The 17,257-nt window shown below is 44.7% G+C and overlaps 1 protein-coding gene across 9 annotated transcripts in view; it reads right to left on the minus strand.

Moving 5' to 3' along the window:
• The window catches only part of ca10a (carbonic anhydrase Xa), a 194,547-nt gene that overhangs the window by 144,842 nt on the left and 32,448 nt on the right, over positions 1-17,257 (minus strand). For 8 of the 9 annotated variants that reach the window (XM_061706012.1, XM_061706005.1, XM_061706009.1 and 5 more), the window contains 2 exons: positions 14,642-14,716; positions 250-392 (listed from right to left, as the gene is read on the minus strand). In XM_061706012.1, coding sequence (XP_061561996.1) covers positions 250-392; positions 14,642-14,716 — 218 coding nt within the window. The remainder of the gene's footprint in view (positions 1-249; positions 393-14,641; positions 14,717-17,257) is intronic. The other variant, XM_061706011.1, reaches the window with a different exon arrangement.

Below are 17,257 nucleotides of genomic sequence, written 5' to 3' on the forward strand. Positions count from 1 at the left end.
CTTCTTCCAAAACAACATACCAACTGCAGGGCTCGCTCTCGCTGGCTCTTGTTCATCCTCTAAGGAGACATAACAGGGCAACCCCACTGCGAGGGCTGCTACAGTGTTTCACTTTGCTCATTGAGTGGGAGGAGAACAGAGATGAAGGTGAGGAGGAGACAAAAAGACAACAAGAGGGACAGATGCTTGGGAACAAGAGCTGACTAACATAAAAAAAAGAACAGTGAACAGTTGCAAATATAACCATACCTTTTGTCCACCAGTGTTCAGTTTCATGGATGTAAGATAAGGGTCAAAGATCATGTGGCTGGTCTCAATGTTGACTGGTGATTGCCTCTTCCCCACTGAGCACAAGTTCCAAGCTGAGTTTACCAGTCCCCAGAAAGATGGCACTGCAAACACAAAACAGCAATTGTGTAAAAAGGTTGTTATTATTCAAAAGATGAGTTATTGAGATGTACAAGCGATTAAAATGTATTTTTTGAGTGCGCTGGAGGACTTGGTACAAATATACAGTTCTGCAATAAGTTCTGTCCGTGGGGATTTAATTATTTTATCATCATCAAATGCTTCACCCACATCTTTTGGTATGGGTTGTGTATAATGCATCATGGCCCATTCGTCTAATGCCCCTGATTCTGACTTGGGGTCATTTTGCAGAATTCCCTTGGAGGAGTTACAAACCGTGGAATTGGACAAAAATCACTGGTTTAACAAAAAAGTAGTAAAGGGTTTCCTGTTCATTTTGAGGCATAGGTCCTGGAGACTTTTTTATGATTAGAAATAAACACTGTAGATGCTAATTGAGCTCTAAGCTTGGTCTCAACGATTTATCAGAATCAGAATCATCTTTATTTGTCAAGTATGTCCAAAACACACACAAGGAATTTGTCTCCGGTCGTTCGAGCCGCTCTCGTCCGACAGCAGACAGTCAATTGACAGAGAACACTTTTGAGACATAAAGACACTGAGTCACTGAGTCAAAGTCACTGAGCAATAAAGGGTTTCTAGTTATCTGGTAATGCCAGTTGAATGCCGGTTTTCTTTTTTTTTGGGGGGGGCGGGGGGGGGGGGTTGTGACAATTGTGCAAAAAGATGCAGTTCTCTAGCACTGAGAGCAGTTTGAATGACTAATATAGCAATAGTCCAGTGCAATGACCATTGTGCAAAGGGCGCCGAGACTTCAAGGAATGTATGTAGTTTAAAGTGACTAGTAGCGCGATAATCTGGGACAATGTTGATTGGGCAAATGTTGCAGATACTCCTCAGTCAGTGTGCAAGTGGGCAAGATGCTACTCTGGCGTGAGTGACCAGTATTTTTCAACAACAGATATGCAAAGAGTGCAGCGTGCGATACTACTACAGTGAGTGCACGAGTATCTATAATTGGCCCGACAGAAATGTGACAACAAACTCCAGACAAAAATTGGCAGCATGTTGCAGTGGAATTGTAGGTTAGGTGTTTAAGATGTTGATTGCAAGAGGGAAGAAGCTGTTGTAATGTCTGCTCGTTCAAGTTTGCATTGATCAGTAGCGCCTACTTTAGGGAAGGAGCTGGAAGTGCTGCTGACCGGGATGTGGAGGGTCCGAGAGGATTTTGCACGCTCTTGTCTTAGTTCTGGCAGTGTGCAAGTCCTCAAGGGTGGGTAGGGGGATAGCAACAATCTTTTCAGCAGTTTTGATTGTCCGTTGCAGACGGAGTTTCCTCTACTTCTGACACACGTACCATTATCACTAAAGGTGGGCGAGGAGTAGCAAAGCATACCACACATTGAGCAAAAAGAGATAACAAGCTAATCACGAAGCTAAAGCATGGCAAAACACCAGAATAAGTGTTTAGGTATACAGTACACTTAACATAACTGTCTGTAACCGTGTTACAGCGGCGCGCAACCTGAACAGGAAATTGATAAAGTCACAAAATTACATTTTACAGTGTCTTTGCTTGTTTGTTTTTACTCAATGTAGCTTTGCTAACGGACGAGATGTTTTTACTGTTATGAAGACATTTACTGTAATTTCATGTGTATAATATGCTCTTCAGTATAACACGCACCCCCAAAATTCAAGTCAATCAAGAAAAGCTTTCTACCCATTTACAACCCCAATTCCAATGAAGTTGGGACGTTGTGTTAAACATAAATAAAAACAGAATACAATGATTTGCAAATCATGATCAACTTATATTTAATTAAATACACTACAAAACAATATATTTAATGTTCAAACTGATATATTTTATTGTTTTTAGCAAATAATCATTAACTTGGAATGTTATGGCTGCAACACATTCCAAAAATGCTGGGATAGGTGGCAAAAAAGACTGAGAAAGTTGAGGAATGCTCATCAAACACCTGTTTGGAACATCACACAGGCGAACAGGCAAATAGGGAACAGGTGGGTGCCATGATTGGGTATAAAAGGAGCTTCCCTGAATTGCATTCATTCACAAGCAAAGATGGGGTGAGGTTCACCTCTTTGTGAACAAGTGCATGAGAAAATAGTCGAACAGTTTAAGGACAATGTTCCTCAAAGTACAATTGCAAGGAATTTAGGGATTTTATCATTCACGGTCCATAATATCATCAAAAGGTTCAGAAAATCTGGAGTAATTACTGCATGTAAGCGGAAAGGCCGAAAACCAACATTGAATGCCCGTGACTTTCGATCGCTCAGGCGGCAACTGCATCAAAAACCGACATCAATGTGTAAAGAATTTCCCACATGGGCTCAGAAACAGTTCAGAAAACCAATGTCAGTAAATACAGTTCGGCGCTACATCCGTAAGTGCAACTTGAAGCTCTACTATGCAAACCCATTTATCAACAACACCCAGAAACGCCGCCGGCTTCTCTGGGCCCGAGCTCATCTAAGATGGACTGATGCAAAGTGGAAAAGTGTTCTGTGGTATGACGAGTCCACATTTCAAATTTTTGGGGGAAATTGTGGGATGTCGTGTCCTCCGGACCAAAGAAGAAAAGAACCATCCGGACTGTTATGGACGCAAAGTTCAAAAGCCAGCATCTGTGATGGTATGGGGCTGTGTTAGTGCCAATGGCATGGGTAAATTACACATCTGTGAAGGCACCATAAATGTTGAAAGCTACATACAGGTTTTGGAGAAACATATGCTGCCATCCAAGCAACGTCTTTTTCATGGACGCCCCTGCTTATTTCAGCAAGACAATTCCAAACCACATTCTGCACGTCAACAGCGTGGCTTCGTAGTAAAAGAGTGCGGCTACTAGACTGGCCTGCCTGCAGTCCAGACCTGTTTCCCATTGAAAATGTGTGGCGCATTATGAAGCGTAAAATACGACAACGGAGACCCCAGACTGCTGAACAGCTGTACATCAAGCAAGAATGGGAAAGAATTTCACCTACAAAGCTTCAACAATTAATGTCTTCAGTTCCTAAACGTTTATTCAATGTTGTCAAAAGAAAAGGTGATGTAACAGCAGTGGTAAACATGACCCTGTCACAGCTTTTTTGGAACGTGTTGCAGCCATAAAATTCTAAAGTAATGATTATTTGCTAAAAACAATAAAGTTTATCAGTTTGAACATTAAATATCTTGTCTTTGTAGTGTACGTCACACCGGAAAATTGTGAATTCCACCTATCCTCAGTACATTTCCTCGGCTGCATCATTGCAAAAGGACAACTACAACCGGACCCCACCAAAATCCAAGCCATCATCGACTGCCCCATCCCCGCGACCCGCAAAGAACTGCAACGTTTCCTTGGATTCTCCAATTTCTACCGCCGATTCATCCGTAATTACAGCAATTACAATTGCAATTATTTACAATTAATTACAGCAAGGTCGCTATTCCCCTCACCAGTCTCACATCCACTAGCTCCCCCTTTCAGTGGACACCAGCAGCCTCACAAGCATTCAATAAAGTCAAACCCCTGTTCACCACTGCTTCCATTCTGCGCCACCCTGACCCTTCCCTCCAGTTCATGGTGGAGATTGACGCCTCGGATGCTGGAGCTGGAGCAGTCCTCTCTCAGCGAGAGCCCTCGACTGGAAACCAAGAGCTGCTGGCCATTATATTGGCCCTGGAAGAATGGAGGCACTGTCTGGAGGGATCTAAACAACAATTTCTTATTTAGACTGACCACAAAAACCTCGCTTACCTCCGTACCGCAAAACGTCTCAACCCCCGACAAGCACGCTGGGCACTATTCCTCAGCAGATTCAATTTCAGTCTCTCCTTCCGTCCCGGTTCCCGTAACACCAAGGCAGATGCCCTCTCCTGTATTCACTCACCTCCTTCGAGCACAGCAGAACCCGAATCCATCCTTCCAACCTCCTGTTTCGTTGGAGCGGCCTCGTGGGAGATCGAGCAGGTGGTCAAGGAGGCCCAAAAGACCCAACCTGATCCCAAGACCGGGCCTCCTGACCACCTGTTTGTCCCGGATTCAGCACGTTCGGAAGTCTTGCAGTGGGCCCACAACTCTAAATTATCTTGTCACCCTGGCATCACCCGTACTACCCAGTCCATTCAACAGCACTTCTGGTGGCCCAGCCTCATCAAAGACACCCAAGAGTTCGTTCAAGCCTGCTCCGTCTGCGCCCGAGGGAAGTCTTCTCACCGACCTCTAGCTGGCTTGCTGCACCCCCTGCCAATTCCCAGCCACCCTTGGTCTCACATCGCTGTGGTCTTCGTTACCGGCCTGCCCCCCTCTGAAGGTAACACTGTTATTCTCACAATCATCGATTGTTTGTCCAAGTGTGTCCATTATGTTATCCAGGACCACTTCCATAACCTTTGCTCAATAAACTGTTCATCATTTTACATCAGCCTGCTCTTGGGTTCAGCTACTTCCCACACCTGACAATCACAACCCATTGAATTTCTTGCACTGGTCTTAAGCCTGGGTAAATGGTGAGGCTTGTGTCAGGAAGGTCTTTCAAACATAAAACACTGTCCAAAACAAATATGCAAATCATTGACACTTGACTTCTGGCACGTTGGCCGACTGGTTAGCAGATCTGCCTCACAGTTCTGAGGACCCGGGTTCAAATCTGGCAGCGCCTTTGTGGAGTTTGCATGTTCTCCCTGTGCTTGCATGCTTTTTTCCAGGTACTCCAGTTTCCTCCCACATCCCAAAAAACATGCATGGTAGGTTAACTTGAAGACTCTAAATTACCCGTAGGTGTGAATGTGAGTGCAAATGGTTGTTTGTAAATATGTGCCCTGCGATTGGCTGGCGACCAGCCAATCGCAGGGCCCTACCTCTTGTTCAAAGATAGCTGGGATAGGCTCCAGCACGCACACGACCCTAGTGAGGATAAGCGGTACAGAAAATCAATGATGAATGAATGAATGACCTTGACTTCCATACTGGATCATTCGGCACTCGGGTTGACAATGGCAGCCAACAGTGCTGTTACACAAAACAAACAAGATATCTACGAATATTGGCAAAGGAAGAGATTTGTGACGTGAGATGAGCAGAATGGGCGTGTAGTGAATGCATATAGTTGAGGACTCCTGGTCTCGTTAATATAAACCCAAATATGCACTAATCCGTACTTCTAGTAGACCGCAATGTTGGACTTGCGTGTCTGGAACACGTTTGAAGTAGGCGAGTCAGGTTCCCGAATGTTCGGGCGGCCCGGTCCGCACCGGTAACAGGTGGACTCGACAGGAGGGAGGAATGGAAAAACAGGAGCAGCAGTAGGCCAACGAGTTCTCAGGCAGGACGTCTCGGGTGATGTTTGGAGCGGGCGCGCTGCGTCCACTTCCGTTCTCTCAGACTGAGTTCGGGCCCCCAAGCAGGGTGGCTCGAAGCGCTTGCAGGAAGCGGCAGCCAGGGATCGTCCGATGTGTCCTTCCACCTCGAGTGAGGTGGGCGTCCTGCCTGGCGCAGTCGCCGGCGAGTTGGTCGGAGTGACTAAAAAAAAAATTCCCAACTTCTCCTAGCTCCGGTTCCTTTTATGGCCAGGGCGGGTCAAACAGGAGGGGTTTACCCCCTCCTTTTCTACCACCTTTGCGAACACAGAGGGGCTGGACTGCCTTTTTTTGTTATTTTTCCATTCTAGGATTATTTTGTGGTTTAAAACCATCCATCCATTTTCTAAGCCACTTCTCCTCACTAGGGTCGTGGGCGTGCTGGAGCCTATCCCAGCTATCATCGGGCAGGAGGCGGGGTACACCCTGAACTGGTTGCCAGCCAATCGCAGGGCACATAGAAACAAACAACCATTCGCACTCACAGTCACACCTACGGGCAATTTAGAGTCTCCAATTAATGCATGTTTTTGGGATGTGGGAGGAAACCGGAGTGCCCGGAAAAAACCAACGCAGGCACGGGGAGAACATGCAAACTCCACCCAGGCGAGGCCGGGGGTTGAAACCGGGTCGTCAGAACTGTGAGGCTGACGCTCTAACCAGTCGGCCACCGTGCCGCCGGTTTAAAACCAGTGGAATAAAAAATTAATTATTGGATTTAAGATAACGAGACCATTTTCCCACCCTGCATTGTTCCACACTCATTCTCTTTCATACCTGTAATGAATATTTCAAATGTTATGTGGTGTGGAGAACATTACTATTTTCATGTGACATTTGTGGCATGGGGTGATACATTACATCTGGTTCAGTTAACAACAGATTTGACGTTAGACATTCAAGTTTGCAGCAATACCGTCACTAGTGGCGTTCATGTAAAGTTCTTAAAATATTGACTCCCAGTCGAGTCACAGACTGTCTTATGAACCCCAGTCTCTAGTGTCGTTCCGTCGCCCGTGGGTGTCGCTATTGCCTGTTCCAACTCCCAAGTAGCATGTCTCAGCAGGGTGGAGGCGTCGCTGCAGGTCCAATCCTTCGACTGGCGGGGAGTTAATTAACTTAGCTTTCGGGGGCGAACCCAGCATCCATGGGTCTCCCCTTTGATGTCTCAGGCAGACGTGATACACTTAGCGTCTGCATGGTAAAAGAAAATGTCTGTGTCTTGTTGAAGATAGTTTATTGTGTTAATCCGTTTAGAGTCTGCGTGTGACTCTGGAGTTACAGTCTACCTCGGTGGGGAGTGGCGGTAGTGCGAGGCTGGGGTGCCGGGTGGCATCTTTTGCGTGGCATGTCCGCTACCTATCCCCCCTTCGGCGGCTGGATCCAGCTCGATGGCGGATGTAGGCGACGTCTTGTTGAAAGATGGTGCAGATTGGCAGGAACACACACACACAAGAAGGCAGTTACCAAAGTACAACCTTAGTGCATATCACCCCCCTTATGGCTACAACAGTTGTTCATGGCAACTTCCAAAATAAGATCAGCCTATATGTGTATATGGGTCAGGATTGATGTGTGTAGATGGATGTGTGTAGGTGTGGCTATTGGGATAGGAGTGAGAGTAGAAATACGGGGCATTGGGCGTAGCTAAAACTAAGGGCGAGCATTACCTCGGTGTAGAGTTCTCAGTAAAAATCACACAAAAAAAACAAAGCAAAAAAAACAAGAGGAGAACTTAAAGTGGTTCTACGGGGGAGAAAGAAAGAGAAAGAAAAGGTAGCTAGCACCAACTTGGCACGTAGGGGGCACAGCGGTTAGGAGTAGAACCCGACAAATCAATCAAGGAGAGGGGAGGTGCCAAGTAGAGGTTCTAATCTTGGGGAGAGCTGAATCCGAGTCTAGATTCAAAAGGGGGTAGTGCGGTCCGGATGGCAATTTAGGTCAAGGAGGACCTCCTCCCCTGTCTGTATGGGGTTAGGTTCGGGTTCAATCGTTCTTTTCCTACGGAAAATTTTGGGTAGGTGATGCCGAAGGTGCGGCACGGTGGCCGACTGGTCAGAGCGTCAGCCTCACAGGTCTGAGGACTGGGGTTCAATTCCCGGGCCCGCCTGTGTGGAGTTTGCATGTTCTCCCCGTGCCTGCGTGGGTTTTCTCCGGGCACTCCGGTTTCCTCCCACATCCCAAAAACATGCATGGTAGGTTGATTGACATCTCTAAATTGCCCGTAGGTGTGAATGTGAGTACGAATGGTTGTTTGTTTGCCCTGCGATTGGCTGGCAACCAGTTCAGGGTGTACCCCGCCTCCTGCCTGATGATAGCTGGGGATAGGCTCCAGCACGCCCGCAACCCTAGTGAGGAGAAGAAAATGGATGGATGCCGAAGGTCATGCAGTAACCGAGACTGACCAGGGCAATTAAGATGTTATCTGCTGCGGACCAGGAATGCATGAGCAGGAGCTCGGGTGTTCTGTCCTCAGTGCTAATAGCGCATAAGGTGTTGTCAATGTGGGTGATGTCAACCGCCTGAGTTCCTTCAAGCTGAATCTGTGTAAGCGTCCCAGGATCAACTTCCAATTTGTACTGTCCGAAAAAGTTACAAATCTTGATTTGGCTCTCATAATTTTCGGTTGGCAGGTGGTAGAGGGCGACGTCCTCAATATGCAAAATGGCATTTTTGGGGACGTTGAGCCACATAGTTTGATTTGGCAGGGCGAGTCTCGTTGTGGTGTGGTGGTGGTCATAACTCAGCGTTGCGCTTAGGGCTGGTGTGTTGACTAGCCACTTGGACCCAACAATTTCCACGTGAGTAGTAGTAACCTGGTAGCGAGGTGTAGCTTCTGCTCTCCACCGCAACCCATCCTTCATGGGCTTCAGGCCACAAATCCCATCCGTTACATCTCGGATGAACACATCCGATGTCCCATCCGAGATGAATACATCTCGGATGGGACACAGGTAATGGATGTCTTTGGTGAGGATGCACATGTGCAAATTTGGTGCCAGATACAAATCAGGGTTACTATCGTAACTGTTACCGCGGGAGTATTGATTCGGACGTATGTGTCGCTTTGTCAGGTGCCAACATTAATTACGTCTTTTAGGTGATAGATGTTGGGGGAGTCGATCATTGGAAGAGTAACAAGGAAGGCTACTTCTCGGAACTCAGTGTTGACATACAGGACAGTGGAACTCCCGAGAGAAAAAGCCAAGTGAGCTTGGACAGGGCTAATGGGGCTTGCCAGAGCTTTAGACAGGATGCTTTCGATTAAGCTCAGGGGAACCAAATACGGAGGGATTCTACCAATTGCTAAGTGGTCTATGGATGAAGAGATTTCACGTAGCATGTCATTCATCAATGTGGTAACAATCTGTGTGTGAGCATAATCCGTTTGGCCCACCGACAGTAGTTTACTTATGCTCTGTCTAGTTTGTTTCAGGATGACACTGTAAGTCTTGAGGACAAGGATAGTGCCCTTGAGTGTCTCGCCTAAGATTGGAGGTTAGCGGTTTGTCTCTCCATGTTGCGTTGGATGTTAGGAATTTCAGTTTGGAGTTCACCAATTAGTTTCTTAACCGTGTCTAAGCTGATGATGTTAACCAAGGAGGTTCCTTTGCAAAACAATGTGCCAAGGGAGGCGGCAGGCATGAGTAGGCCCCCTACAAAACGCTTTGAACATCTGTGGATTCCGTTGAGATAAGCCTGAGTGACGGCAAATTTTTCTAAATGCTGGAGCATGTAAGTGGTGTCGAAGGCGGCATGGTGGATAGCCTTGCAAGACCACGTGACTCCTGCGTAGCTGGTTTTGGTGGACGTCCCGACGGTAATAAGGCTACACGCGTCACCGGTGGGGGCGCTGCGGATACCTGTTATTTCCGTCGTTATGTTTTTGGTTTGCGGCGGAGCAGCCAGCGCTTTCGGTTTCACCAGTTTTGCGTGGCATGTCCGCTACAACATTATGAATTTTTTATTGTATTTTTTTTACCATATTCCCCTTGCTAAGCCACCTCATTATGTAAAAGTTTCACCGTGCTCAGCAGACACATCAGCAAGTAATTTGCGAAACAGTCAGTGTTGAAGACTGGAAGATGATCTGATGAAATTTACAATGGACATCATCAAGTCCATGGTGTTTTTCAACTCACCACTGAGTCAGATGCACATTGGTAAGACTAGGTGATTATATGAACATGATTAGAGATCGCGATAAGTTCCAGTTGATCTTAGTGATCAGCTGTGTGCGTATTTCCTCGCTCGAACATGGGAATGTGCATGACAAAAGCCAATCAGTGTCGTCCTGTTCCTGCTCCACTTCAGTTTGCAAGTTGTGGGAGTAAACAGAAACGGCGCCTCCTTGGCTGGCCCACCCCATAGCAAGATCGATACGCAACTCAGCCGTCCTCCTACGGAACCACTGCATCCTCGACCATCCTTGCCCCGACGGCGGAGGAGGCCAGCCGATCCGCCTAACCTCGGCTGTGTGGTGGTGTCTCCAAAGCATGGATCAATACTATTAACTAGACGATGTGCAAGGTATGTCGACGTCCCCAAAAACAGACAACACTCTTTATTCAAAAATGTGAGGACAGTCAGCACAGCCTGTCACTCACAAGTGCCAGCACACAAAGCATATTAGAAGTTAGCCACTGCTAGCGGTGAGGCCAGCAGACTAAAGCAAGAAGTCAATTGTGTCATCATTATTCAGGTGGTTTGTAAAATGTCAAAACTAGTTCATCTGTATTGTTGTTAAAGGTGATGAAAGGCACATTTGAAAGGAGCAATAATGTTAACAGGCATCATATCAGAAGAATGAACATGTTTAAAATCCAAGGTGTCTTCATTATCCCTGAGTGGGCAGTTTGTTTATTTTGTGTCTTGTACTTCCAAAAAAAAGAACTTCCAGCTATTGCACTGTTGCCACAGGAAGTACATCATCTGCTGGGCCTTTTTGAGGATGGATTTAATGTTGGTCTCCCACTTCAGGTCCTGAGAGACTGTAATTCCCAAGAACTTGAAGGTTTCGACGGTTGACACGGGGCAGTTGGACAGCGTGAGGGGCAGCTGTGGTGAAGCATGCCTCCTGAAGTCCACGATTATCTCTACAGTCTTGAACGGGTTGAGCTTCAGGTTGTGTCGGGCGCACCACAGCTCCAGCCACTCCACTTCCTGTCAATACGCAGACTCGTCACAGTCTTTGATGAGGCCGATGACTGTGGTGTCGTCTGCAAACTTCAGGAGTTTGACAGCAGTGTGCGTTGAGCTGCAGTCGTTCGTTGCCCCGACGGCGGAGGAGGCCAGCCGCTCCGCCTAACCTCGCCTGTGTGGTGGTGTCTCCAAAGCGACATGGATCAATACTATTAATTAGACGATGTGCAAGGTATGTCAGCGTCCCCAAAAACAGACAATACTCTTTATTCAAAAATGTGAGGACAGTCAGCACAGCTTGTCACTCACAGGTGCCAGCACACATTAGAAGTTAGCCACTGCTAGCGGTGAGGACAGCAGACTAAAGCAAGAGGTCAATTGTGTCATCATTATTCAGGTGGTTTGTAAAATGTCAAAACTAGTTCATCTGCATTGTTGTTAAAGGTGATGCACATTTGAATAATAATGGCAATAATGGCATCATATCAGAAGAATGAACATGTTTAAAATCCAAGGTGTCTTCATTATCCCCGAGGGGGCAGTTTGTTTATTTTGTGTCTTGTACCTCCAAAAATTGGACTATTGCACTGTTGTGTTCTATTTTTACACATTTTTCTCTAGCTTCATTTAGTTTTGCAGATGCTTTAAAACTGGATAATTGTGGACTTCAGGAGGCATCCTTCCCCACAGCTGACCCTCACGCTGTCCAACTGCCTCGTATCAACCGTCGAGACCTTCAAGTTCCTGGGAACTACAGTCTCTCAGGACCTGAAGTGGGAGACCAACATTAATTCCATCCTCAAAAAGGCCCAGCAGATGATGTACTTCCTGTGGCTTCTGAGGAAGCACGGCCTGCCACGGGAGTTGCTGAGGCAGTCATCGAATCAGCCCTGTGTTCATCCATCACAGTCTGGTTTGGTGCTGCCACGAAAAAAGACAAACACTGACTGCAATGGACAATCAAAGCTGCTGAAAAAATTGTTGCCCCCAATAGCCACCCCTGAGGACTGAAGACACGCTGCCAGAACTAAGATAAGAGCATGCAAAATCCTCTTGGACTCTCCACATCCTGGTCACCACCTCTTCCTCCTCCTTGCCTCAGGTCGGCCCTATCGAACAATGCAAACTAAAACTAGCAGACATTCCAACAGCTTCTTCCCTCTTGCCATTAACTTCTTAAACAGTTAACTTACAATTCCAATGTAACATGCTGCCAATTTTGTCTTGAGATTGTTGTCACATATCTGTCAGGCCAATCATACATTATTTGTGCACTCACTGTAGTATTCTCGCCACTCTGCACTACTTGTATATCTGTTGTTGACCAATACTGGCCACTCATGTGCTTGAGAAGTAGCTGCGCCATTTGCACAATGGTCATTGTACCAGACTATAGTTCTATTAGTCATTTCAAACTGCTCTAAAATGCTAGAGGACTCTGCATCATTTGCACAATGGTTGAAAAAAATAATAATAATGCATCGGCTTTACCACATTACTGGTAACCTTTTGTGTTTTTATGTCTGTCTGTTCTTGTACTAGAGCGGCTCCAACTCCCGGAGACAAATTGCTTGTGTGTTTTTGACATACTTTGCAAATAAAGATGATTCTGTTTCTGAAACATAGAAAAGCTGTCATGACAAAAATGGGCATTCTCTTTAAAATGTTATAAGTAAGTCATACATTAATTTTGTTTTGATTTCAGCCCTTCCAAACTTTCCAGCAGCTTTCAGCATCAATGGGCGTCACGCTAAAAAAATCAATGGGCATCAAGCTAAAAAAAAAAAAAAACGTACAAAAGAGAATACACATTTTTCTCAGTTCACCGCTCATTCTCAAGAATAATAAAAAAACGTGTAATGCTCTTTTGGGACAATAAAAGCAGTATTGTGTTATGACCATACGACTAAGTAGGCCATACCCTAACCCTATCAAAAAAAGGATTTAAAAGTGAAGTAATTAGAACCTTGAATAAGTCAATATATCATAACATTTTTATGTACAACCCCAATTCCAATGAAGTTGGGATGTAGTGTTAAACATAAATAAAAACAAAATGCAATGATTTGCAAATCATGTTCAACCTATATTTAATTTAATACACTACAAAGACAATATGTTTAATTTTCAAACTGGTAAACTTTATTGTTTTTAGCAAATAATCATTAACTTAGAATTTTACGGCTGCAACACGTTCCAAAAAAGCTGGGACAGGTGACAAAAAAGACTGAGTTGAGGAATGCTCATCAAACAGCTGTTTGGAACATCCCACGGGTGAACAGGCTAATTGGGAAAAGGTAGGTGCCATGATTGGGTATAAAAGAAGATTCCCTGAATTGCTCACTCATTCACAAGCAAAGATGGGGCGAGGTTCACCTCTTTGTGAACAAGTGCATGAGAAAATAGTCGAACAGTTTAACGACAATGTTCCTCAACGTACAATTGCAAGGAATTTAGGGATTTCATCATCTACGGTCCATAATATCATCAAAAGGTTTAGAGAATCTGGAGTAATTACTGCATGTAAGGGGCAAGGCCGAAAATCAACATTGAATGCCTGTGACCGTCGATCCCTCAGGCGGCAATGCATCAAAAACCGAAATCAATGTGTAAATGATATCACCACATGGGCTCAGGAACAGTTCAGAAAAACAATGTCAGTAAATACAGTCTGGCACTACATCCGTAAGTGCAATTTGAAACTCTACTATGCAAAGTAAAAGCCATTTATCAACGACACCCAGAAACGCCGCCGGCTTCTCTGGGCCCGACCTCATCTAAGATGGAATGATGCAAAGCGGAAAAGTATTCTGTGGTCCGACAAGTCCACATTTCAAATTGTTTTTGGAAATTATGGGACGTCGTGTCCTCCGGGCCAAAGTGGAAAAGAACTATCCGGACTGTTATGGGCGCAAAGTTCAAAAGCCAGCAACTGTGATGGTATGGGGCTGTGTTAGTGCCAATGGCATGGGTAAATTACACATCTGTGAAGGCACCATTAATGCTGAACGCTACACACAGGTTTTGGAGAAACATATGCTGCCATCCAAGCAACGTCTTTTTCATGGAGGCCCCTGCTTATTTCAGCAAGACAATGCCAAACCACATTCTGCACATGTTACAACAGCATGGCTTCGTAGTAAAAGAGTGCGGCTACTAGACTGGCCTGCCTGCAGTCCAGACCTGTCTCCCATTGAAAATGTGTGGTGCATTATGAAGCGTAAAATACGACAACGGAGACCCCGGAATGTTGAACAGCTGAAGCTGTACATCAAGCAAGAATGGGAAAGAATTCCACCTACAAAGCTTCAACAATTAGTGTCCTCAGTTCCCAAACGTTTCTTGAATGTTGTTAAAAGAAAAGGTGATGTAACACAGTGGTAAACATGACACTGTCCCAGCTTTTTTGGAACATGTTGCAGCCATAAAAGTCCAAGTTAATGATTATTTGCTAAAAACAATAAAGTTGATCAGTTTGAACATTAAATATCTGGTCTTTGTAGTGTATTAAATTAAATATAGGTTGAACATGATTTGCAAATCATTGTATACTGTTTTTATTTATGTTTAACACAACGTCCCAACTTCATTGGAATTGGGGTTGTAATAAAAGAATCAGAGGACTCAAGAAGAGATTCTCGAGCTTCTGCACAAATGGTAAATGGACTACACTTACATAGCGCCAGCTCACCCGTGGCCCAGGAGTGAGTAGTACAAATTGAACGAATGTATACTTCTTACTTTTTTAACTCTTACCTGGTACAAAGCTTCCCTGTACCACCTCCTTGTATGCCCACCAGCCTTCATGAATTTTGGGTGGATTTTGCTGGGCTGTGATGTGAGAACAAACACAAAATTAATGGCCACACTCTTGCTTACAATCCAATTGCACAAAGATATTTTCACAAGGGAAGTAGGATCACTGAGACAGCACATACTGTCAGAGCCTAAGTGCAGTTAAGCTAATGTGTAGCTATTGTCTTTGGTAAAGTTGAGTGTAAGCACTCAATTTTGTTACCTCTATGAGTCCGTTCTCACTGAAGTACCTAACAGTATATGGCCTTGTTCAAGGATTCAAGGAATTTATTTGTCATACCAACACATCATCGAGAGCATGGAGTAACAATGCGAGAGATTGCGTGATTTCTGAAGACAAAAACATGGCGGCGCCTCTTGCATAGACCTGGAAAAAGCAGCTACTGCATGACAAATTTTCTCTTTTCACATCCTTTTTACTTTTTCAATGCACGTTTTTCACTTCATTATTTCTCTTCTCCTTCACCAGCTTCGCTAACAGTGGTAACCCGCTGAGAGCCATTTGAGATTCTCACACCTACATCAACGCCAACTCATCTGTCATGGAGGATCCCAGCTCCAGCGCTGAGCATCCACTGAAGAGGGAAAAAAGGCAAATTTGTCGACTTCGACACACGATTTACTTGACTTGACAGAGACACCGGGGAGTGTCCTCCTCTTAATCAACAATAAATTGTGAATTACACTCGACTTGCTTCGCCAACAAATCATCGAACTCAAAAACAGCTTGGAGTTCACTCTGCAAGCAGGTCAGGAACTAAGATTAGATAATGCGCTGATCTGATCAAACATGATGTCAACGTAAACGGAATTACAAACTCTTAGACTGGAATGTAAAATCATAAAGGAAACCACGCTGGACATTCAATCACAAAGCATGCGCGATAATGTCATTTTCTCGGGCATTCCAGAAAATGCACCGAAATTCATGAAGTCCACGCTCAAGATACAGCAAGATACAGTCGACAAGATTATCTTTCAACGTGTTTATCGATTAGGAGGTCTGCGTCCAGGAAACCGACCACGTTCCATCATTGCAACAGTTCCAAACAAAATCTTCGTGAAATTAAAAGTTTGTGAGCTCAAAGGGACATCGTTTGGAATGAACGACCAGTTTCCCAAGGAAATCACCGAAAGGCGTAAAATCTTGTACCCGTTGATGATGAGCCACCATGAGTAAGGCAAACCAGCGTGGCTGGTTGTCGACAAGCTGTACGTCGACAGTCAACTGTTTCGTGATGCCATCGTCACGCCCTGGCTCTTCTCGATAAGTACTTCTTCTGATCCGTTATTGTTCTTAATTGTCCATCCGTCCATTTTCAACACCGCTTATCCTGGTTAGGGTCGCGGGACGCTGGAGCCTATCCCAGCTGACTTCAGGCGAAAGGCAGACTCCACCCTGAACTGGTCGCCAGTCAGTCGCAGGGCACATATAGACACGGACAACCATTCACACTCCCATTCACACCGTCACTGAGTGGGAACTGAACCCACGCTGCCTGCACCAAAGTCAGGCGAGTGTACCACTACACCATCAGTGACTCTGTTCTCACAAAACTCTCCTTGTGTACTACAAACTACCACACACATTATCCCCTTATCACTGTTTGTTTTCTATGTTCTATATTTGTTTGCTACCCATCTATGGACTCTGGCTTTGCTGTACTGAAATATATCATCCTTATGACCCTCTTTAAATAACACTTATCAACACAATACCATAACATTTCCTGAAAACTGTCAAAAAAACACAACAACAAAGAATACATAGCACCCAATTAATTATATGTCACAATTAACTTTTGTGTCATGGAATGTCAATGGCATTTGATCACAGGCAAAGAGAATTAAGATTATGGATTATATCACAAAATTTAAAACAGACCTCCTCCTATTACAAGAAACGCACCTTATTCAATCAGAAGAAAAATACCTTATTGACTCTAATTTCACTCAGGCTATCTATACATAATTATACAGGCTACAATATTTAACAAACTATACACAATTGTCAATGTATTCGCACCTAATAAAGATAACCCAGCCTTTTTTCACAGGCTATTTTCACACTTGCTAAACTTGTCAGCCAATACTACAATTATCATGGGAGGCGACTTTAACATTACGCTAAATCGCTCAAATCTCAAAAATGGCAATCAACCACAATCCATCAATATATTAGAGCAGTATATGGATGACTTTGGACTTGACATATGGAGGCAAAAAAAACGTACAAAAAGAGAATACACATTTTTCTCGGCTCACCGCTCATTCTCAAGAATAGATTTTGTTCTCTCAAACAATTCGGCAGCTCAAAGAATTACCTTCAAAATACATCCAATCATCATCAGTGACCACCCACCAATTTCGTCAACTCTGGGGCCTCTACCAACATGGTGCTATAACACATCTCTATTGAAAGACCCGGACTTTGATTCATTTGTGACGAAAGAATGGGATGATTTTTTTTTAAATTCAATGACTCTCCAACCATATCCCTATCTCTGCGAAGGGAAACTGGGAAATCTGTAATGAGAGGTCGAATCATATCATACT

The sequence above is a fragment of the Phycodurus eques genome, chromosome 19 (genome assembly GCF_024500275.1).
Source record: "Phycodurus eques isolate BA_2022a chromosome 19, UOR_Pequ_1.1, whole genome shotgun sequence".
NCBI classification, from domain to species: Eukaryota; Metazoa; Chordata; class Actinopteri; order Syngnathiformes; family Syngnathidae; genus Phycodurus; species Phycodurus eques.